Genomic DNA, 24135 nt, shown 5'->3' with positions numbered 1-24135 from the left:
ATTTTAACACTTTGGTAAAAATGTGCTTATTGATGGAAGCAGCAGTAATAAGATGTATGCTTTTCTTCTTGTATATTGCAAATTATCAAAAGTAAACCATTTGTCTTGTTTTTATGTTAAACTGGTTATTTCAAATAATGGTTATTTGAAATAATTGCAGTGACACCAAGAAAGCATTATAGTGAATCATTGTCAAATTAAGTCTGTGAATAATTATAGTAATAGTAGTAATAACAATGAATATTTTCCTTGGATTAACATGAGCAGTACTTTATAGTTCATGTTATAGAAAGTTTACTTTCACTATGAAACAGAAAAGTATCATTTCTAGTTGTAGCCTTTTTGAGGCCCTGATTAACTTGCCAGTGTAAAAATTGCAGCAGGTGAAATTTAGAGTTTTAATAATGAAAACTATAATTTGGTGGATTTCTCTTTGATTTTCCATTTATGTTTCAGAAAAAAAATCCACAAAACAAATTTCTTTTAATTGCCTTCTCTCCTGGAATATTTTTTGTTATCGTTGTTTAGTAGTTATTGGATGCTCACAGTGCTCTCACTATGGTTAGGAAGAAGGGTATTTTCAATCACTGAGTGCTGATTACTCTTTAATATGTTAGAAAATATTGATTCCAATGAAACTTATCTGAAATTTAAAAAATTCATTTTAACAATTAAAAGGTACAAACTTCCAGTTACAAAATAAATGAATCACAAGGATGAAATGTACAGTGGGGGGAATATAAGCAACAATGATGTAATATCTTTGTATGGTAACAGGTGGTAACTAGACTTATCATGGTGACCATTTTGAAGTGAACAAAAATATCAAATCACTGTGTTGTGCACTTGCATTGTAGGTAAATTATGCTTCAAAAACAAACAAACAAACTCATAGAAAAAGAGATCAGATTTGTGATTACCAGAGTGGGTAAGAAGGATGAGTTGGATAAAGGGGGTCAGAAGGTACACAACTTCATTTAAAAAATAAGTACTATGGAGTTCCCGTCGTGGCTCAGTGGTTAACGAATCCAACTAGGAACCATGAGGTTGAGGGTTTGATCCTTGGCCTTGCTCAGTGGGTTAAGGATCTGGCGTTGCCATGAGCTGTGGTGTGGGTCGCAGACGTGGCTCGAATCCCGCATTGCTGTGGCTCTGGTGTAGGCTGGTGCCAACAGCTCCGATTAGACCCCTAGCCTGGGAACCTCCATATGCCACGGGAGCGGCCCTAGAAAAGACAAAAAAAGAAAAAAAAAAAGTACTAGAATTTGAAAAGGTACACTCACCCCAGTGTTCATTGCAGCACTGTTTACAATAACCAAGACATGGAAGCAACCTAAAGTTCATCAAAGGAGGAATGGATAAAGATGTGCTGCATGTATAAAATGGAATATTACTCAGCCATAAAAAAGAAATAATGCCATTCACAGCAACCTGGATGGACCTAGAGATTATCATATTAAGTGAAGTTAATCAGACAGTGACAGACATCATATGATATCACTTATATGTGGAATCTAAAAAAGGATACAAATGAACTTATTTGCAGAGCAGAAATAGACCCACAGACTTAGAAAAACTTATGGTTACATAAGTTTTTATGGTTACTTAAGGGGACAGGTGGAGGGGGAGTTAAGTTGAAAAACTTATGGTTATTTAAGGGGTCAGGAAGGGAAGAAAGGGATGGACTGGGGGCTGGGATTGGTGTATGCTCACTGAGGTATATGGAATGATTGGCCAACGGGGACCTGCTGTACAGCACAAAGAACTCTACCAAATATTCTGTGATAATATCTGTGGGAAAGAATCTGAAAGAGAATAGATGTGTGTCCATGTGTAACTGAATCACTTTGCTGTACAGCAGAAATTATCACAACATTGTAAAGCAACTATACTTCAATAAAACTTTAAAAACTGAAAAAGTATGAGAGATTTAATGCACAACATGATACATATAATTAACACCACCGTGCATTATATATAAAAGTTGTTAAGAGAGTAAATCCTAAGAGTTCTCATCACAAGGAAAGACTATTTTTTTCTTTAATTTTTTTTCTTTTTTTCTTTTTATGGCCGCACTTGTGGCATATGGAAGTTCCCAGACTAGGAGTTGAATAGGGCTAGGGGTTGAATCGGAGCTGCAGCTGAGACCTACACCACAGCAACACCAGATCCAAGCTGTGACCAGTACCACAGCTTGTAGCAATGCTGGATCCTTAACCCACTGAGCAAGGCTAGGGATTGAACCTGCATCCTCATGGAGACTATATCCATCGGGTTCTTAACCCACTGAGCCACAATGGGAACTCCTCTTTTTTCTATTTCTTTAATTATTTATCTGTATGAGAAGACCGATGTTCACTAAACTTATTGTGGTAATCATATTGTGCTGTAAGTCAAATCATCATGCTGTACACCTTAAACTTATGTAGTGCTGAGTATCAATTATATCTCAATAAAATTGGAAAAAAATTGAAAACATTAAAAAAAAAATCCATCTTAGAAAAGCCATTAGCAAAGCATGGTTTTTGTATTTCTGCTGAGAATTACAGGGCCATTCCTTGTTTTCAGATTCAATAGCTTTGTGACACCACATCTTTAAGTAGATCAAACTTTGGCAAAATCCTATTGGAAATGTGTTGTATCCTGATGAGGCATGTTTTGTTGCTTGTTTTCACCTTAGACTGGAAAGAGCAGTGGTTGAGCAGATAAAAGGAAACATAAGCTGGGAATAGTAGCAATGATAAAAGGGAACATCTGAGGTATTGGAAGGGATTACCATCTTCATAAACAACTTCTACCACTGACCTTTGATAGTTTTATTAGTCTGGTTTAGGAAATGTTGCAATCACTGAAAACTGCCCATCTCTATGGATATTTAAAAGTTCTTGAATCAGTGGAAGAAGCACCATATATCTCTATAACTATGTTTAAATGGATTTTTTTTTTTTTTTTGTCTTTTTAGGGCTGCACCTGCGGCATATGGAGGTTCCCAGGCTAGGGGTCGAATGGGAGCTGAAGCCTCTGGCCTATGCCACAGTCACAGCAATGCCAGATCCCAGCCGCGGCTATGACCTACACCTCAGCTCACAGCAATGCCGGATCCTTAACCCACTGAGCGAGTCAGGGTGCCAGGAGTCGATCCTGCGTCCTCATGGATGCTAGTCAGATTCATTTCCACCAAGCCACCACAGTAACTCCTTAAATGGATTTAAAGTTGGAAGTTTTGGAAACATTTTAAAAGGGGAGGGCCTCTTTAAGAGGCAGGGAAATGAACATTCCTAGTGGCTAATAGATAATATTGACTAATTGATGCAAAGTGATATTGTTTTTATCTTATTTTGGTTTGCCTCTGCTTTTAAACATAGTTCTGGTCCTAAAGGATTAGAAATAGGAGAGTAAAGGAATTAAGAGGAGAAAGAAGCTCTTCCTGACTGGAAAAAAGTTAACAACGTTATGACACATGTGTTGCTTATTTGAAATCTGATCCTCAGGTGGTATCTGTGGGCAGTAAAAAAAGGTCTAGATTGTATATAAAAAGAGTACTGGACAGACTCAGAGTATTTATATAAGTAAATATTTCTATATGAGAGTATTTAATAAATAAGGAAATGCAATGCCTTTTCTCCAATAAGCAAGGATTTTTGATGTTCAAGTTGCTTTCAAGTCCAAAGTGTATAATTCATAAGAGAACAACGTCCAAGTTATGTTTGTGGTTTTGTATTCATGCTGTGACTTTTTGTACCTGAAGCACATGTGAAGGAAGGAATTTATGCTTTCTTCTTTGCAAAAAAAAGGGACAGTAATAGGAACATAAGATTTAGAGATTGAAGCTGTGAATAATTGTGATATGCAAAAAAGGAGAATAATAGGAACACAAGATTTAGAGATTGAAGCTGTGGATAATTGTGTTATGTTTGCATTTCTTGAAATTTCATTCTAAACCTTATCTTTAAAAAATATTTGTTGTTGGTAGTAACGTATGCTTAATTAACTGTCATACTGTGTCATTTTAGTAAGTACTTGAGTCTTAGAGAAATCTTAGACTTAATTGGTTAGTGAAGTAAGGAAAAACTTAGCAGTCCTGTGCTCTACTGACCTGGTATAAATTGCAGCCATAGGAGAGGAGATAGTAAGAACCCCTAACCTGTTAAGTGACTCACATCTGTAGAATGGCTTGGAGCTTACTTGAAGCTGCAACCTTGCCATTGATTTTGAAACAGAACTTGGATCAAGTCTGCCAGAGAAATGAAGAGACCAGACAAAGGAACTGCCAGTTTATCGATTCATCTCAATTTACCAAACGTGCGTCTGATTTTGGAAACGATGTAATTTTGACCTTGTGAATAGAGGACCTGGTAGATAATTATCCCTTGTACTGGAATTCAAATATTGTATTGGCAAAATAATCACAGAGGGACCTTTTGAAATACAGAAAGAGAGAAATAAATTATTCTCCAACTCCACTGCAGAAAATCAAGTTTTACACTTCCTGACATGGTGTAGTCATCTTACATGGATTTTTCTATGCGAATAATGTATGTATTTTTCTTTAGTATGCCTGTTGCACATTCACAGGAAATCGAGTTGAGGCCTGGGTGCCACAGAATATACAGTAATTAAGAACTACACCCCTTTCTTGCTACACGGCTTTCTCAGCTCTATTATTTCTTTCAGCTCATAAACTTGACCTGGGGAGCTATCACAGCTCATTTTTGGAGCTGAGACTGAATCTTATTGTTTTCAACCATGAACTGTACTGTTGTTTTTAATTTGGTGGAAGGCGTTTATAAAGGACTTTATAAAACTTACATGCTCTTTTGTCTATAAGGGTTAGTTTAAGTCTGAAGATGAATTGAGGCAAACCAGGAGGTTTCCACACCTATAATAAAATCAACCAGTCTTGTAGAACAAAATAAAACAATTAGATGTTAAAGTGCTAAGGATGAAGATCTTTTTTTTGTTGGTTTTTGTAACTTTCTTCAATCTCAGGTACAGTGCTTTGTACTCAGCAGGTATTTGGTGAATGAAATAACTTATTTTTATTTATTTATTTATTTATTTATTTTTTACCACTGTACAGCAAGGGGATCAAGTTATCCTTACATGTATACATTACAATTACATTTTTTCCCCACCCTTTCTTCTGTTGCAACATGAGTATCTAGACAAAATTCTTAATGCTACTCAGCAGGATCTCCTTGTAAATCTATTCTAAGTTGTGTCTGATAAGGAAATAACTTATTTAATCCTTTTCTTTTGGTCTTTTATGTTAAAGGTCCTGTTCATTGGAATGAATTTTTTCCTATTGCTGATGGGGATCAACAATCTCCGATTGAGATTAAAACCAAAGAAGTGAAATATGACTCTTCCCTCAGACCTCTTAGTATCAAGTATGACCCAAGCTCAGCTAAAATCATCAGTAATAGTGGCCACTCCTTCAGCGTTGACTTTGATGACACAGAGGACAAATCAGGTTAGTTTTTTTTTGTTTTTTTTTTTTTTCCTGTGAGGTGCTTGGCTGATTGGATGGCATGTCTTTATCTTTTGTATGTGAAATACATACGTTCTGTATATTCCATATTAGTACTTTGCTAGAACTTGTAATAAAAGTTTTGTTTAATTAGTTCATGGGATGATGTCTTTTATTCTGTGAATATATAGAAGACCCACAACAATGACAAATAACTCCCAACTACTTTATTTGCTAACTTAATAACTGAATGAAGTAGAAAATGAACATTTAATCCATCTTCAAGCATACCTCCTGCCCAAAGAATAGATGTTAACAAGCTTAAAAGTAAGGTGGAAGAGAGGATTTTAGAGAGCATCATATTCTGGAATACTTTTTAAGGCTTCTAACAAATTATTTTTATTTTTAGTCTAATATTAGGATGGGGCTGCCTTTATTTATTTATTTATTTTTGTTTGTTTGTTTTGCTTTTTAGGGTCACACCTGAGGCATATGGATGTTCCAGGGCTAAGGGTCAAAATGGAGCTGCAGCTGCCAGCCTACACCACAGACACAGTAACATGGGATCAGAGCTGTGTCTGTGACCTATACCACAACTTACGCCAATGCTGAGTTCTTAACCCATTCATCAAAGCAAGGGATCAAACCTGCATCCCCACGGGTACTAGTCAGGTTCATTTCTGCTGAGCTACAACGGGAACTCAGAGGCTGCCTTTATTAATGAAAAATTAATTATTATAATAAATATATAATAAATTTATAATTTACAGTTAAAATTATAATAAATCTATTATAGTTACATTATAAAAATAATTGGAAGAAAGTCTTCAGTTATTCATTAAACTCAGATTTTGTTTAGTAATATCTTGTGTTAATGTAATGCTATATTTTCAGCAAAAATTAAACTCTCATTACATTTCTTCCTCATATTTGTTAAATTCAAAAGAGATCCATTTTTCATCAGAGAATTTTAAAAAAAGCATAAAGAAAGATTAACACATGGCATTTTCAACTTTGGAGGGGAGGAGGAAACTCACTTTTTACATACATTCACTTGTCTTTCCTTTAAGCCCTCAGTTTTATGAATCTGTAATAACAGATGTGGTTGATGTGATGGGTAGATTGTAAAGGTACAAAGTTTATACCACCCACAATGGTAGCTTGATACTGAGATCGTAAAGATTTCTCAGACAGAAGACTGAAGCTACCCATCCCTACTTTTAGAATAAGAAATGATTAGATTGTACTTCATCTAAAACTTTTCATAACAACCTTAGTCATAAACAGTTTTCACTCTAATTTGCTTAGTGATGATCTGAGTTCTCTCTTTCTCCTCCTTCTTCTCTCCCTCCCTTCCTTTCTCCTCCTCTCATTTTCCCTCTACCTTAAGTTCATCAGTGGAATTGATTTGTCTGTGTTTCCAGATTTGACACTGTGTCTGTGATGGGTAATGTATGCCCTCTCTCATAAGTGAAAGTTTAATTTTTTATCTAGATAGTAATAAAATGACCAAGGTTAATCGAAAATATCCATAAAATACTTTGTATTCCTCTGAGATAGAAGCTACATGAAAAAGGTCATGATTCTCCTTTTTTCTCAAGACAAATGAAGAGCATGGGGATTAAATTAATTAAAAGGTAGAAACCACCATGACTAAAATAAGTTGTTGCTGATTTTTCTTTTTCTTTGGTTCATACTATGAAACACAAAGATACTTCTGTAGCAAGCCATTTTAACTTAAGTAAAATAGTTCTCATTTTGTATAGAAGCCATTCTTGCCAAAGTAAGTCTGAATCCCACCAGTCAAGAAACCACAAGCAGCACTGCTCTTGTGGCTTAGCAGGTTAAAGACCTGACATTGTCTCCCTGAGGTTGTGGGTTTGATCCCTAGCCTTACTCATTGGGTTAAGGATCCTGCGTTGCCTCAAGCTGTAGTGTAGCTCAAAGATGTGGCTCGGATTCCATGTTGCTCTGGTTGTGGCAAAGGCCTTAGCTGTAGCTCCAGTTCCACCCCTGGTTCAGGAACTTCCATATGCTGCAGGTGTGGCTGTAAAAAGAGGAAAAAAAAAAAAAAAAAAAAAAAAAAAAAGGGAAAGCAACCATAGGCATGAAACCTTCTTCATGGTTTTGTCACAGCTTCTTTGCCTGGGCAGCTGCACAACCAGTGGTTAACCTGTGGGGAGCCCCCCTTTAGAATTTTTAATAGTCCTTTAAAAAGGGATATGTAGATGTGAAATTCACACAGGAAGAAATTCAAAAGGAAGAACTCCACTTGCAGTTAGAGGGGAAATAGTAATCTGATGAGGAAAGAAAAGGTGTTCTCACCTGAGCTTCTGGTCTTTCTGAACAAGAGCCCATCTCTCTGGGAATCTCACCTGACTGGCTCCATCCCCCTTCTTGTAGCATCCCAGGCTTGTCCTCTTACAAAACTTCCCACACTGCACTGAAGCTGCCAGTTGGTTCTTTCCACTCAACTAAAGGCTCTCTGTGAAGGCACACAGAAGGTACTCAATAAATGTATATTTAAATTAAAAGCATTTTTTTTTTTGGCATGATGTTTGTTGGAGGACATGGAAAATACCATGATGTGGCATTATGGTACAGAATGCATTAGTGTACATAGGTGAAGTTCCAATAAACTTACATACCACCGTAAATCCATTAGTATTCACCAGTTGACACCTGAACATTTATTTATTTATTTATTTATTATTATTTATTATTTATGTATTTATCTTTATGGCTGCCCCTGTGGCATATGGATGTTCCTGAGTCAGGGGTCGAATTGGAGCTGCAGTTGAGGCCTACCCCACAGCCACAGCCACTCTGGGTCAGAGATGCATCTATGACCTAAGCTGCAGCTTGAGACAATGCGAGGTCCATAACCCACTGAGCGAGGCCAGGGATTGAACCTGCATCCTCACAGACACTGTGTCAGGTTCTTAACCCGCTGAGCCATAACAGGAATTCCCTGAACAGTTTAAACAGTGATGGCTCATTCATTGTTTGAGCATTTAACTTTTGAAGGCTATGGCACTAATTTGTGTATTTAAATAAATGAGAGTTTTGGCATATAGTAGATACTCAATAACTACTGATAACTAGCAAAAAAAATAATAATGGTCCTTTCTGTGGATGGGATATGTTATGTTGAAATTTTAAAAAGATGTGAAAAGGAAGGAAGCTGGTTTCTTGCTAAGAAAGGCATCCTGGGAATACCTGTAATTTGATGGACTCAGTGAATGTTCTTTCATTTTCATCTCTAGAAATTGCCAATTTCTCAGTTAGAATCTTGTTATCTAGTTCTAGGGAACTGCCTGAAGTTAGCCAAATCCGCAAGATCTCAAATAATATATTGGAAAAAACAAACAAACAAACAAACAAAAAAAACAGAAAAAGATAATAGGGGCATGAGTGGGCATACCTTAGTTTTGTGATTTCTGCCTCACAGGAGCCAAGATGTTCGTGAAACTAAATTGTATATTATACAACATTGTAATTATGTTTCCTTCTATAAATTCCTTGAGGATGGGGTGATCATTTCATACTTAGCATTGAGCATAGTTGCTGGCCCATTGTAAGCTCTTAAGGATTGTTGAATGAGGAGTTCCTGCTGCAGTGCAGTGGGTTAAGGATCCGGTGTTTCTGCACCTGTGGCCTAGGGAACTCCCTAGATGTGCTGTTCATTTAGCTTTACTTCAGAGTACTGTTACCACACAGTGATTAGGCTATGAATTTCATTGGATCCACACGTCTTAAGACTATGCCCTCTAGTGATGCCCAGATCACTTCAGGAGCATCCTTATAAACGGAAGTGTTGTGGAGGAGTGCTTCTACAGGTGAGGTCTCTTTCTTACTTTATAGTAGTAAACATTTATTGAGCCAGGCACTCTCCTGGGCCCTGGGGATACAGGAGAACAAGACTATTTCTTCCTTAAAGGAACTTGTATCCTAGTGAGATAGACAGTAACGGCATAAACAGACATGTGTTTTGATTTTTAAATTAATTTTTTTCTGATTATGTTTTGCCAGCTTCGCTTATCATTTAAGGCAGCTGACTACAGTATGGTTTTGCAAAATGAGTAGGGTAAGCAAATTACTAACAGTTGAAAAAAGTAAAATTCACTAGAGTAATGCACATATTTCCAGTTGATCTTTGCAGCATATATAGCAAGTAACAGGCATTCTTTTTACTAAGTTATTAAGCATTTCTCAAACTTTAATGCCCTTTAACTGTTTTTTCCCTTAATATTAAAAAAATTTTTATAGTTGATTTACAATATTCTGTCAATTTCTGCTGTACAGCAAAGTGACCCAGTTATACATATACATTCTTTTTCTCATATTGTCTTCATCATGCTCCATCACAAGTGATTGGATATAGTTCCCTGTGCTGTACCACAGGACCTCATTGCTTATCCTCTCCAAATGCAGTAGTTTGCATCCACTAACCCCAAACTTCCAGTCTATCCCACTCCCCCCACCTTGTCAACCATAAGTCAGTTCTCTTATGTCCGTGAGTTTGTTTCTGTTCTGTATATAGGTTCATTTGTGCCATATATTAGATTCCAGATATAAGTGATACCATATAGTATTTGTCTTTCTCTTTCTGACTTACTTCACTTAGTATGAGAATCTCTAGCTCCATCTGTGTTGCTGCAAATGGTATTATTTTGTTCTTTTTTATGGCTGAGTAGTATTCCATTGGGTATGTGTATTATCACATCTTAATTCATTCATCTGTTGATGGACATTTAGGTTGTTTCCATGTCTTGGCTATTGTGAATAATGCTGCAATGAACATAGGAGTGCATGTATCTTTTTGAATGAATGTTCCCAGATAAATGCGCAGGAGTGGGATTGCTTGATCATATGGTAGTTCTATATTTAGTGTTCTGAGGTACCTCCATACTGTTTTCCATAGTGGTTGTACCAATTTACATTCCCACAAACAGTGAAGGAGGGTTCTCTTTTCTCCACGTCCTCTCCAGCATTTGTTATTTGTAGAGATAGCAGTGAAGGCCATTCTGACCGGTGTGAGGTGGTACCTCATTGTAGTTTTGATTTACGTTTCTCTAATAATTAGTGATGTTGAGCATTTTTTCATGTGCCTGTTGGCTATCCATCTTCTTTGGAGAAATGTCTTTTTACGTCTTCTGCCCATTTTTCAATTTTTTTTTTTTCTGTTGAGCTGTATGAGTTGTTTGTGTATTTTGGAGATTAAGCCCTTGTTGGTTAATTAGTCTTACAAAGGAGGCAAGAATATAAAATATGAAAAAAGGTCTCTTCAGCAGGTGGTGCTGGAAAAACTGGATACTGCATGTAAATCAATGAAACTAGAGCACACCCTCATACCATGCACAAAAATAAACTCAAAATGGCTTAAAGACTTAAACATAAGGGAAGACACCATCAAGTTCCTAGAAGAGAACATAGCCAAAACATTCTCTGACATCAACCATACAAGTATTTTCTTAGGTCAGTCTCCCAAGGCAATAGAAATAAAAACAAAAATAAACCAATGGGATCTAATCAAACTTACAAGCTTTTGCACAGCAAAGGAAACCATAAAAAAAGAAAAGACACCTTACAGAATGGGAGAAAATAGTTGCAAATGATGCAACCGACAAGGGTTTAACTCTGTTTTCTTGATCTCTGTAGACCTCTTTTATGTGAGTTTTATTTGGAACAGATTTTTTAAAAAATATAAATGGAAGGACATATAGATGACATGCCAAGTGTGATTTTGGAGAAATAATTACTTGTTTTCAAACATAAGGTGAAAACAGCAATGTGTATTTATTCATCTAGGTTGGAAAGTATGATGAAAAATTTGACTCCTGAAAATGCTAAGTTTTCCTCTGGGAGTTCTTGTGGCCCAGCAGAAACAAACCTGACTAGGATCCATGAGGATGTGGGTTCAATCCCTGGCCTCGTTCAGTGGGTCAGCAATCTGGCATTGCCGTGAGCTGTGGTGTAGGTTGCAGACACAGCTCAGATCCTGCATTGCTATGGCTGTGGTGTAGGCTGGCAGCTGTAACTCTGATTCGACCCCTAGCCTTGGAACTTCCATATACTGCAGGTATGGCCCTAAAAAGAAAAAAAAAAAAGGAAAACATTAAGTTATTCTCATTAAAAATAATTTTTGTCTGAGTGCCTGCTGTGGTGCAGTGAGTTAAGAATCCAACTGTAGGGGTTCCCATCGTGGTGCAGCAGAATCAAATCCGACTAGGAACCATGAGGTTGTGGGTTCAATCCCTGGCCTTGCTCAGTGGGTTAAAGATCTGGTGTTGCCGTGAGCTATGGTGTCGGTGGCAGATGTGGCTCAGATCTGGCATTGCTGTGGCTGTGGCGTGGGCCAGCAGCTACACCTCTGATTAGACCCCTAGCCTGGGAACCTCCATATGCCAAGGGAGCAGCCCTAGAAAATGCAAAAAAGACAAAAAAAAAAAAAAAAAAAAAAAGAATCTGACCGTAATGGCTTGGGTCACTGTGGAGGTACAAATTTGATCCCTAGCCTGGCACAATGGGTTAAAGAATCTGGTGTTGCCAAAGCTGATGCATAGGTCACAGCTGAAGCTCAGATCAGTCCCTGGCTCGGGAACTTCCATAAGCCATGGGTGTGGCCATTAAAATTTTCTTGTCACTATTATTCACTGTATACCCTGATTAGCTTTGCCCATATCAAAGTTAGTGATACATTAGCCTTGATATCTTGACTTGTTTTTTCCTACCTTGTATTTCTTTGGTAGAACACTGTTCCAAGAGGATGATATTCAAGATTAGACATTTGCTGATCATAGGTCCAGGATGGATATTTAAGTTGAAACACTCAAAGTCCAGATAATTAAAGAGTAAGGCAATCTCTGTTGCTTCACTAAGCAGAGTTGTGCTAATCTGGCTTTAAACCCTGGATTCAGAGCAGACTTTCCAGAGATCAACCAGTATTCTTGGATGTTTCCCTAATAATGTGTGTGTGTTCTGGTCTCACTTTCTTTTTCCAGTGCTGGCTTGTTTGCATATTATCCCAAAGTTAGTTCCACGTTGATCACTCATGCTCTCTAATCTGCTTTATATCTGCAAAGGAATGACTTCATGGTTCAGCTCAGGTCTTAGGCAATAGCGAAGGCGTAACAGAGACAGTAGAGCTGTTGATTTCTTTTTGTTCGGAATGCCATTGCATCTGTGCTATATGGAGTCAGGGAAATGTGCCTTTTACTTTCAATTATCTGTGAATCATCTTTGAAATTGTTTAAATACAAATCAAATATTTATTCATTCCTTCAATTTTTTTTTTAATGGCTAAACCTGTGTCTTATGGAAGTTCCAGGCCTAGCAGCCTGTGCCTCAGCTATTGCAACACCGTGTCCAAGCTGCATCTACAACCTATGCTGCAGCTTGAGGCAATGCTGGATCCTTAATCCACTTCAGATACAACATGGGGTCCTGTTGAGCCACGAGGGGAACTTCTTCATCAAATATTTATTGTGCACCTCCTCTGTGATGGCTTCTGTCTATGGAATGGGCACAGCAGGGACCCAAGCAGACAGTCTCTGCCCTCATGAACATTGTCCAGTGGGAGAAGAAACAGTACAATTTTCTATTTGTGGCAGAGTAGCAGAAGAGCAAGCTCTAGAGAGGGTCTTTCTTCTCTTTTCTTTTTCACAGGGCTTTGAAAATAGCGGTCTTTATTCGTTATAAAGATATCTGGATCCAGATGAATCTAAGGGTCTAAAGGAAGCCCCAACCATTCGACCTTACAAAAAATTTTATTACATGCACTCCCAATTTTTTCTCCTTAAGGCAGTTTGGAATTGCAGAAGTTAAGAAGCATCCAGTCCGATCTCCTAATTAAAAATTGACAAATAATCACAAATATGGATAAGAAAGCTGAAGCCCATGGGGGCTTAAGTGAGTTTTGAGAGTGCATTTTTTTTTTTGTATTTTTTTTCAGGGCCACACCCATGGCATATGGAGGTTCCCAGGCTAGGGGTCAAATTGGAGCTGTAGCCTATGGCCTAAGCCTCAGCCACAGCAACGCCAGATCCAAGCCGCGTCTGTGACTTACACCACAGCTCACGGCAACACTGGATCCTTAACTTACTGAGTGATGCCAGGGATTGAACCTGCATCCTCATGGATGCTAGTTAGATTTGTTTCCACTAAGCCACAATGGAAACTCCAGATTGAGTAATTTAGTAGGTGAACTGGGACTATTCCCAGGTCTGCTGCTTCCAACTACCACACCGATGTTTAATCACTGATGTTCAGCTGCAGCTGGGTCAAACTGAGTAAGAGAGAAATGAGTTCAGCAGAGGGCAATCTGGATCATTCTTTCTTCTGCGGTATAGCTCAGAGAAGGGTGTACCTTAGGAAAATGTATGATCTTGTCCTTTTTTCCCCTTGTAGTTTGTGGAAAATGCACGTGATACCTTTTAACATCTTTTGCTTCTTATGTAAGGTGGATCATTCTTGACAAATTTTGATATCTACATGTATCTTCTGAAGAGGAGGGTAATTTAAATCAGACTATTGTCAAGGCTGCACCCCACCAATCTAGCCCTTAATTCTACTGGATGATGATGAGAGATTAGTAATTCGTATGGTGTAATCAGCTTCCAGTGCTGCCTTATTCTTCCATATCCTTTAAAGTGTGCCCATTAAAGATTAATTGGGAAGAGACAGTTTAGGATTATGTTTTCTATTGAGAAGCTTTTCTGTATTCTTAAGATATGATTCTCTTGCCATGGATTTAGAGATCATATTTGTTGAGGCAAGGTACTAAAATATAATTTTGCCAGAAGTGACAAAGGTATGGTGGATTATTTACACAGAGTTAATTTCGTCCTGTATTTCATGTTTCCCCACAAAGGGAGACGTATAAAAGAAGTGCTTACTTTGCCAGTTTCGGTAGTAATAATGACAATGATAAAATAGTAATAAAGCTAACATGTCCAGCACGCTGACTGTCTGCCAGGCAGTGATAAGTGCTCTGTGTTCACTTTCTCTTCCATTTTCACAGCAACATTAGGAGGAGGTAGCATTACTCTCTTGAGGTTATAGATACGAAAGCTGAAGCTTCAAAATTAAAGGATTTGTGCAAGATGACATGGTTAGTAAAGAGAGCTTGAGCCAAGGGCTTCTAATGCTGAAGCCTCTTCTCTGACTATAATGCTGGTCTGCCTTACCAAGTTCAGGATGGCCCTCTTTGCAAACCACATTCTTATTTAGAGAGGCTGACATCCTCCATTAAACAGCAATTCTTTTGTTTTGTTTGTTTTTTGCTTTTTCTTTTTACGGCCACACCTGTGGCATATGGATGCTCTAGAGATTGAATCTGAGATGCAGCTGCCAGCCTATGCCACAGCCACAGGAACTCAGGATCGGAGCTGCATCTGTGACCTACACCACAGCTCATGGCAATGACGGCTCCTTAACCCACTGAGCAAGTTCAGGGATCATGAGTCTGCATAGTCACAGATCCTGCTTGGGTTCTTAACCTGCTGAGCCACAGTGGGAACTCTGAAACAGAGCCATTCTTTTTTTTTTTTTTTTTTTTGTCTTGTCTTTTCAGGGCCGCACCCATAGCATATGGAGGTTCCCAGGTTAGGGGTCTAATTGGAGCTACAGCTGCCGGTCTATGCCAGAGCCACAGCAACACCAGATCTGAGCCGCTTCTGTGATCTACACCACAGCCATGATGGATCTTTAACCCACTGAGTGAGGCCAGGGATCGAACCAGCCACCTGATGGTTCCTAGTTGGATTCGTTTCTGCTGCGCCACGGTGGGAACTCCACAGAGCCATTCTTTACCACTGAGAACTCCCAGTCTCTTTCACTTTGTAATCAGTATGTCTGTTGTGATTTCCTAGATATTCCATCAAAATCTGTATCGTGGACTCTCTAATCTTTGAAAATGTTTGTTTTTCCTCCTCATATGCCTCAAACTTGTATTCTTGTCAGCAAACTGAGTGACACATTTATAAAACATTTCTTAGAGAACATGGACATGTTGAGTGATTCAGGGAGACATTGTGGGTTCTGACAGTGTGGGTAAATTTTTTTTTTTTTTCCTCCTGGCTAACAATTTAAACTGTATTGACATTTAGTGCTGCGTGGGGGTCCCCTCACTGGAAGCTACAGGTTACGACAGTTTCACCTTCACTGGGGGTCTGCTGATGATCACGGCTCAGAACATGTGGTGGATGGAGTAAAATATGCCGCAGAGGTAAGCCAGCATATGTGTGCTCATGATTCAGAATTTTCCTGTGTGCTGGAATTTACACAGAGGCCAACTACCTTGACTCCAGATAGGTCCTGTGCCAATTCAGTATCTCAGTGGATGAGATTTCTTGATTCTGTCAGTAGGAGAGTTTATCACCAGGAGAACCACAAATTCAGCCTTTCTGAGACTTAGAGCCTAGGGTTATGATACCCATTTTGGAAATGAATGAACTGGAGACTTGGAGAGATTAAGCAATTTATCCACCTAGGAAGCAGTAGAGATGGGTTGAAACTCAGGTCTGTCTGATACCAGATTACAAACTCTACTATATCTGTTGAATTTCCCAAAAGGCCAGTGAGAAGGGAGCAAGAGAAACATTTGTTTTAGGCCCAACTATATACGTATTTGGCCCAGACACAAATATATACTAATATCATGTGAAGTCTATATTAAATGGCAAAGTTCCTCTTAGGGGAAAAAAGTAAAGTTACAAACTCTTCTAAACTCTACATTCTCAGGTATTAAAATAGAGTCTCTGTTAATTATTCACGTCATTGATAAAGCATAACATGATGAAGTGTTCATTGACTTTTTTTTTCCCCCTTGGAGAGTTACTTCTTTTCCTTATAATCATATTCATTAATAATATTCTACTTTTTCTAATTCTCTGGTTAAAGGACCAAGCAAAATATACTTCAAGTTTTAATACATTTAAATATTGCTAACACTCAGCATTACCATGAGATGAAAGTGAATTATTATATGACTCAACCAAAGCTACTTAAGTGAAATAGTGTGGCTTATGAGTCGTCTGGGTGAGACAGAGCAAGGTTACGAGGCAAGTACAGTTTTCCTTCATTTTTCTCATGATTACACTGAGGTGTGGAATTGAGACTTGCTTTTACAGCCCTGCTGTTCAAAGAGATTGAGCAAACAGCCTTCTTTCCAGTTTTATTTTTCCATTAACATGTACATCTGCTTTTTGAGACTATCAACCAAAATGTCCTTTTTATCAATGAAAGCATTTTGTTTGGGGACCTGCTCTGTCCTTGGGGTGGAGGAATTAAATGTACATGCAGAGTACTCTCTGGTGGTGGAAAAAAAAATGTCAAGAATATGGAAAGCAATCCCAGGCTAGGGGTCAAATCAGAGCTATAGCTGCCGGCCTACCCCACAGCCACAGCAAAGAGAGATCCAAGCTGTGTCTGTGACCTACACCAGAGCTCACGGCAACGCTGGATCCTTAACCCACTGAGCAAGGCCAGGGATCGAACCCGCGTCCTCATGGATGCTATTCGGGTTCCTTAACCACTGAGCCAAGATGGGAACTCCAGATTTCTCATTTCTGATTGGTCAGAATTGGGTCGTGTGTCCTTTCTAAAGCAATGGCAAGTAACATGAGAAAGTCATAGAGCAGTTAGAATTTACTTTCTGGGACTGGAATGGGGTCAGCCTCTCACAAGTTCACAGCTATATGGAGGAGGCTGGCTATTTGAACAAAACCAGGTCGTCTCAGCACATGTGTGTAGAGAAGTAGATATTGAGTCGGCAACCAGTAAAATCTTCCACAATCTATTAGGAGCCCAGAGCCTCAAGTAACAGCCAAAAATGACTGGAAATTATTTATTTTAGAACACACAGGGCATTTCTCTTCTGTCTCTTGCTCTTCTACACCGATATTTTTCTTCTTCTTTCCTCCCTCCCTTACCACCTCTCCCTCCCCATCCTTTCCCTAAACTGGTTATGAACTAAGATTAGTCTACACCACTCTGAGGGCCTATATATGAAAAGCATCATACTAATACAACTTAATCTTTGAGGAGTGTTTATTAAAATGCTCCAAGCCACATTCCTTAAGTCAGTTTCACTGTTTTATAATATTAATCTATTTCGAAACCTAATTGCTATTTAATATCAAAGGCTTGTTTTTTTGGAATTACCTTGGTAATTGAAAATCTTCCACAGAGGTAAAATTTACACTGCATTGCTGCCACCAAGATACATAAAAATCCACATCAATGCATGGATTTTTTTCTTATGTGTACACTGTATCTCAAAATGCTGATGAATATATTTTTTCTCTATTAGTTAAAAAAAAAAAGAATATGGAAAGCAAAACTCTAGAATCTGTATGGCATCTCAGTTTATATCACCTACTGAACAGTTTTCATGTTTACTTCCTAAAGTTTTGTATTCTAAAATCTGATGTGTTGTCCTAAATCTCAAAAGCTTTGTGGGGCTTAAAAGCTGGCTTTGGATCACTGCCTTGTAATTTTCCTAAGCATCTCAGGAAAATTGCTCTCTTTGCTTTATGGTTACACCTTCCAGGTTCATAAACTTGAAAGTAAACCCTCAGAGAGGTTGACACTGAGTGGGAAAGTGGGTTCCTGAAAGGGGCCTCATGTCCTGAAATTTGCCAGAGGCTCAGAGTCCTGACTTGCAGAGCAAGGGCCATCTTGTAGATTTTCTGTCTTGACTGGAATTTCATACTATTGTGTGTATTTAAGACTCCTTCCTTCCTTCCTCCCTCCTCCCTCCCTCTCTTTCTTACTTTCTTTGTCTTTTTTTTTTTAGGGCAGCAACGGAGGCATATGGAGGTTCCCAGGCTAGGGGTTGAATCAGAACTATGGCTGCCGGCCTAGGCCACAGACACAGCAACCTGGGATCCAAGCTGTGTCTGTGACCTGTACCACAGCTCATGGCAACATTGGATCCTTAACCCACTGAGCAAGGCCAGGGATCCAACCTGCATCCTCATGGACATTAATCAGATTCATTTCCACTGAGCCATGATGGGAACTCTTCCTTCCTTCCACACCTGCAGCATGTGGAAGTTCCCAGGTCAGGGATCAAACCCATGCCATAGCAGCAACCTGAGCAGCAACAGTGAAAACGCCAGGCCCTTAACCTGCTAGGCCACCAAGGAACTCCCTAAGGCTGTTCCTTATTTCATTTGTTCATGCATGCATACATTCATTCATTCTCTTAAGAATTCCTTGAGGTTCTAGTGTGTCCAGCCTTGGCCTGGCTTACTCGTGCTCATCCTGAAGGGAGTACTAGGAAGGAATAGGATGAGTCAGAGAACACTTCCTTGTGAAAAAGCCTTTAACCCCAAGCCTGCAGGAGGAGCAGGAGTGAGCCAGGCAAAGGGAAGAGACACCTGCATAGAATCATGTGTGAAGACTGGGGGTGGGGAAGAGTATCACATTTGAAGAACAGCATGTAGAACAAAGGGTGAGTTGTCAGGGGCAAAGTCAGAGAGTCTGGAGGGGTGTGATCTTACTAATCTAAATCATAAGGATTGTGAAGTTTATTTTAAGTGCAACAGGAAGCCACAGATTTGCCTTCAATTGGAAAGTGATGATATTTGTGATTTGAAAGCATCGTTCAAGCTTCAGTTTGACTGAGAATAAATTGGGTTGAAGCAGGCATGGATAAGGGGAACCAGAAAGGAGGCTTTGGGGGAAGTTCCAACTAATAGATGATAGTGCAGTCGGAGGGCTGGCCGCCTGGAAGTGCAGCATTAGTGGGATTTGTTGATTGATTGGGGTTGAGGATGAGGGAGGGGAGGTGTCAGTGTTTCTGACCTGAAATAAGAATGTTCCTGGAGGAAGAGAAAATCTGACACAGATCTCAGGGTTGGGCTGGAGGTCAACAATAAACAAATAAATAAATGATGTGAGGTAAGTTCTTTGATAGGAATAGTACCATGTGCTCTGGTAGAAGGACTGACTGGTTAAGAAAGGCCTCTTTGAGAAGTTCCTGCTGTGGTGCAGTGGGTTAATGATCCAGCTTGTCTCTGTGACATGCTGGTTCAATCTGTGGCCTGGGAACTTCCATATGCCATGCGTGTGGCCGAAAAATTAAAAAAAAAGAAAAGTGCCTTGAGATAACATGTGAATTGAGACTGAATGATCAGAGGAAGCCACTCTGAGGAAGCCTAGGGAGATCTTTCCACTAAGTGGGAAGAGCAGGCAGAAATGAGGTTTCCATGTTCAGGGAGAGAAAGATGTTGGCTTCTAGGATCAGATTATCAAGGGAGAAGATATTATAAGCCATGTTCTAGAGAGGCAGGCAGGGGCCACCCCACATTGGGCTTTGGGGGGCTTGGTGAGCAGTTTGGAGTTTATCCTTCATGTAACAGAACAAAGACAATGGAAGTTTCTCAGTAGGGCAACAGCATGTTCTGCTTTATATTTTGTGTGCTGAGGAGGTTGGACAAACACTGAAGTAGGGAGACAATCTAGGTCATGAAAGTCGTTCACGTGAGCCATGAGGGTGATTTATACTATGGGCTAGTAGAGATAAAAGAATGCTAGATGGATGCATGGTATGTTTGGGAGGCACAATCCATGAGACTTGCCAAGGAGAAGGATGTTGATGTCAAGGCTGAAGAAGGGAAAAAGAGGAATCTAAAAACACTCTTAGATTTTGGCTTGAGCAACTGTGAGGGTGGTTGTGCCATTTGCTGAGGTGGGAAAGTCCAGGGAGGAGCAGGGAGCAGAGAAGAATTAACTATCTGTTTGGGCATGTTAAGTTGGAGACACCTATCAATATTCTAGGCTCACATTCAAGTAGGCCATTGGATACAAATCTGGAGTGTAAAGAAGAAGTCAGGGCTGGAAAGGGAGGCATTTGGGAGTCATTTGCATTTGGTTTCAGGTTCAAAAAGACCTCTTTGCTCTTGGCTATAGACGTGATTATTTGTCTATCATTTGCCTTTCAAGGGATTATTTAGTTTTTCCAGCTACTTTTGTACTTAACTTCAGGACTGTCATCAAGGTGTGTCCTCTTAAAAGAACAGAAATACAAAGAAAAAAAAAATGAAAGGAAAAAGCCGTTTGAAGCTTAACCTATAAAAATTTAATTTGGGGCCTAATCTAATGATTTGTGACATTATAGAGATTAAAGTAATGTAAATCATGAAAGACTTTATCCCAAGAGTTATTATATATTTGGTATAAATGGTAATTAGCTGAAGCTCCAAATATGCAGTGTACCATTAGCCTTTTTTTAATAGATAAACATGTTAAATATGTAGTTGATAGTAAATTATAATTTCAGCATTAATGGTGACTTTTGGCATACTACACATATTTTATTTTTCTATGGTCACACCCATGGCATATGGAAGTTCCTGGACTGGGGATTGAACCTGAGCCACAGCTGTGACCTATGCTGCAGCCACAGCAACGCCAGATCTGAGCTGCATCCTTGACCTAGGCCACAGCTTCAGGCAATGCTGGATCCTGAAGCTGCTGATCGAGGCCAGGGATCAAACCTGAATCCTCAGGGGCACTATGTCTGGTTCTTAATCCGCTGAGCCATAACAGAAATTCCTGGTTGGATTCTTACGCCACTGTGCCACAGCAGGAGTTCCTAAGCATATTTTATGTATTGAAAGAATGGATTTTAAAAATGCTAGAGTTGAATAATACTGTTATTTAGAAAATCTTTCCAGTAGGGAAGAATCATCAATTCCATTTTTGCAGTAGCTACAATAACTCTTTGTCATTCAGCTCGGTTCACTGTGGGTGTCACTGTTAGGAAATGTGAGTTTGTTGTTTGAGTTTTAGTTCAAGTAGAAATGCTAATAAAGGTGATATTGGTTGCTCTGAAGATTATTGCTGCCAGTTAAGCAAGATGCGTGGGAGAGAGGACTTGTTTCAAAAAAAAAAAAAAAAAAAAGATTTTTTTTTTTTGCTTTAATTTCCCATAATATTTCTTTTTTCTTTTTTTGCTTTTTAGGGCTGCACTCAGCACATGGAGATTCTCAGGTTATAGGTCCAATCTGCCAGCCTATACCACAGCCACATCAACACCGGATCCAAGCCACGTCTGTGACCTACAGCACAGCTCATGGCAATGCTGAATTCTTAACCCACTGAGCGAGGCCAGGGATCGATCCTGCAACCTCATGGTTCCTAGCTGGATTTGTTTCTGCTGCGCCACGACGGGAATTCCTAGTTTCCCATATTTCTAATGGTTGTTTTTTAATCAGTGGAAAGATATATAGACTCATGTCTTTTTAGTTACATATCTCATTTTCCAATCAGTTTTCATTGTGGACCTAAAAAGGGCATTCATGTCTTTTTATCTCTTTGGTCTCATCTCTTACTAAGCGAACTGCTATTTTGGCACAGAGACATTTGAAGCAACTTTAGTGTACTTTTCTGCCCCTCCCTTCCAGTGGAACATCATCTGTCTCATGTGATCCAAGTAAACTTGGTTTCGTCATCCACTGGTTTCAGGTTTTGTTCCTCCCCCAACTATCTCACATCAGCTGAAACATGGCACCACAAGAATGTGCTTCTGGAAAAGGGAACTGCACTCTTGGTGGGGATATAAATTGTGCAGCCACTGTGAAAAACAGTATGGAGGTTCCTCAAAAAACTAAAAATAGAGCTACCATGTGGTCTTGCAGTCTCACTGCTGGGCATACATCTGGAAAGGACAATAACTCTAATTCAAAAAAAGATGTGCACCTCAATGTTAATAGTAGCAATGTTATATGCTGTGGGTGCAGCCAAAAAAAAAAAAATAGTGTTGATCAGTTAGACACTTTGTATTTTTATAGAGTTGTAAACATTATTGCAAAAACTAGCCTCAATCAGGAAATAACATTGAAGGTTAACTGAAAATGTAGAATATAATATGATGTATGTTAACTATTATATTGGTATCCAAATATGTATATACATGTCCTGGATGAGTAACAACAAAGGCAAATGCTTTGTGGTTTAAAAAAAATCCACTTTTGTATTTTATTTTATTTTTTTTTCTTTTCTGGTTACCCCGTGGCATGTGGAGTTCCCAGGCCAGGGATTGGATCTGAGCCACAGTTTTGACCTAAGCCACAGCTGAGGCAATACCGGATTTTTAACCCACTGTGCTGGGCCAGGGATTGAACCTACATCCCAGTGCTGCAGAGACACTGCCAATCCTATTGTGCCACAATGAGAACTCCACTTTCATATTTTCTGTCTGGGTGTTTCAGTCTTACTTGATTGTCTGTGGCTGGTACTATTTTATAGTTTGATTGTTCACAGTTTATAGTCATTCACATTTGTCTATAAATTCTTCCATATTAGTGGCCTGTGAGATGTGAAGTTCTATTTAAAGGAAGGGTTAAAAACATTCATTTCAAGACACTAAATTCTTGCTGTAACAGTCAGCCAAAAAGGTGATGTGTGCATGAAACCCTTCATAAGTAAGTGCTTCCTCCCTGAGGTGCCAAAGTGAGATGATAATGCTTTGTAAAAAGCAGTAAGTTCCGTGACTGACAAAGACATAGATCTGGATAAAACAAACTGTCTTTTCGTGGAAAATGAGCAAAAACAAATAAGCAAAACAAAAGGATTCATTTGCAGAGATCTTCTCTGAGGTCATTCCTCCTTGGGCAGCATGGCCGGATCATGATCTTGGCCAAGCCATTTGGGTGCCTGCATTGCCCTCTGGCTTCTATCTATGTTTGTCCTTCTCTTCACCCAGAATGAAAACCCTCCAAGAGTGGCTTTCTGCCATATTGTTCTTCTACAATCCTTCACAGTTGTTAGTGTGTTGGGATACTGCACTGTTTACGATGGTAGGATTTTTAGGACACTTGCGTGAGGTAGAGTTGTGAAGTGGGTGAAGCCTGTTTTCTAGCGTTCCAGGTCCTTGTCTCTCCCTTCTTTCCCTTTCCCCCTCGTCAGTAGCACTGCCTGCCTCTCATTTTCTTCCTTAGATACCTCTGGTTGTAAGACCTTGAAGACTCTTTTTCCCTCTTCAAACTTGCTCTCAGCAAAGACTCTGAACATATTCATAGAAGATAGGAAATGTGTAAATACTACTAACAATATTTACTCTAAAGGAGAATTCATATTTTCAAGCCTTAAAAAGTCTTATACTATAGTGATGAAATTGGATGAGGCAGTTCCAGAAATAGCTAGCATTGTCCTCAGCAGCAGGATTATCCCCAAATACATATTGTGTGAGGTGTGACTTCTCCACCTGCCCCTGAGCTTGAGCTCTGTCTTGAACTCTGCCACCAGCTGGAATCTGAGTGAAGGCTGCACAACTGCAGTCCCGTCTGGGGACACAGAGGAGTCCAAGTCACTTGGGAGGAATAGCTGGATGCTCCAGAGCCTTTTAGTGATATGGACTTCGGCAGAGTATTACACAGACCAGCTAAGTGACATGGTCCTTTACTTGTATACTTTAGTTTTTATTTTTATTTTTATTTATTTTACTTTTTAGGGCTGCACATGCAGCATATAGAGGTTCCCAGGCTAGGGGTCTAATCAGAGCCACAGCTGCTGGCCTACGCCACAGCCACAGCAACTTGGGATCCGAGCCGCATCTGTGACCTTACCACAGCTCACAGCAATGCTGGATCCTTAACCCACTGAGCGAGTGGGAATGAACCTGCAACCTCATGGTTCCTAGTCAGATTTGTTTC

General features: G+C 39.3%; 1 protein-coding gene across 5 annotated transcripts in view; it reads left to right on the top strand.

Moving 5' to 3' along the window:
- Positions 1-24135, top strand: part of CA13 (carbonic anhydrase 13) — a 61114-nt gene that overhangs the window by 20599 nt on the left and 16380 nt on the right. For 4 of the 5 annotated variants that reach the window (XM_013996643.3, XM_085021164.1, XM_085021165.1 and 1 more), the window contains exon 2: positions 5276-5473. In XM_013996643.3, coding sequence (XP_013852097.1) covers positions 5360-5473 — 114 coding nt within the window. In that variant the 5' untranslated portion in view covers positions 5276-5359. Of the gene's footprint in view, positions 1-5275; positions 5474-15579; positions 15699-24135 lie in introns of all 5 variants that reach the window. The other variant, XM_001924462.7, reaches the window with a different exon arrangement.

The sequence above is a fragment of the Sus scrofa genome, chromosome 4 (assembly GCF_054392235.1).
Source record: "Sus scrofa isolate SSC_HxYL_T2T_F1_AM1 chromosome 4, Sscrofa_HxYL_maternal_Yorkshire_Landrace_v2.0, whole genome shotgun sequence".
Taxonomy (NCBI): Eukaryota; Metazoa; Chordata; class Mammalia; order Artiodactyla; family Suidae; genus Sus; species Sus scrofa.
This window is presented reverse-complemented; position numbering and strand designations above follow the sequence as displayed.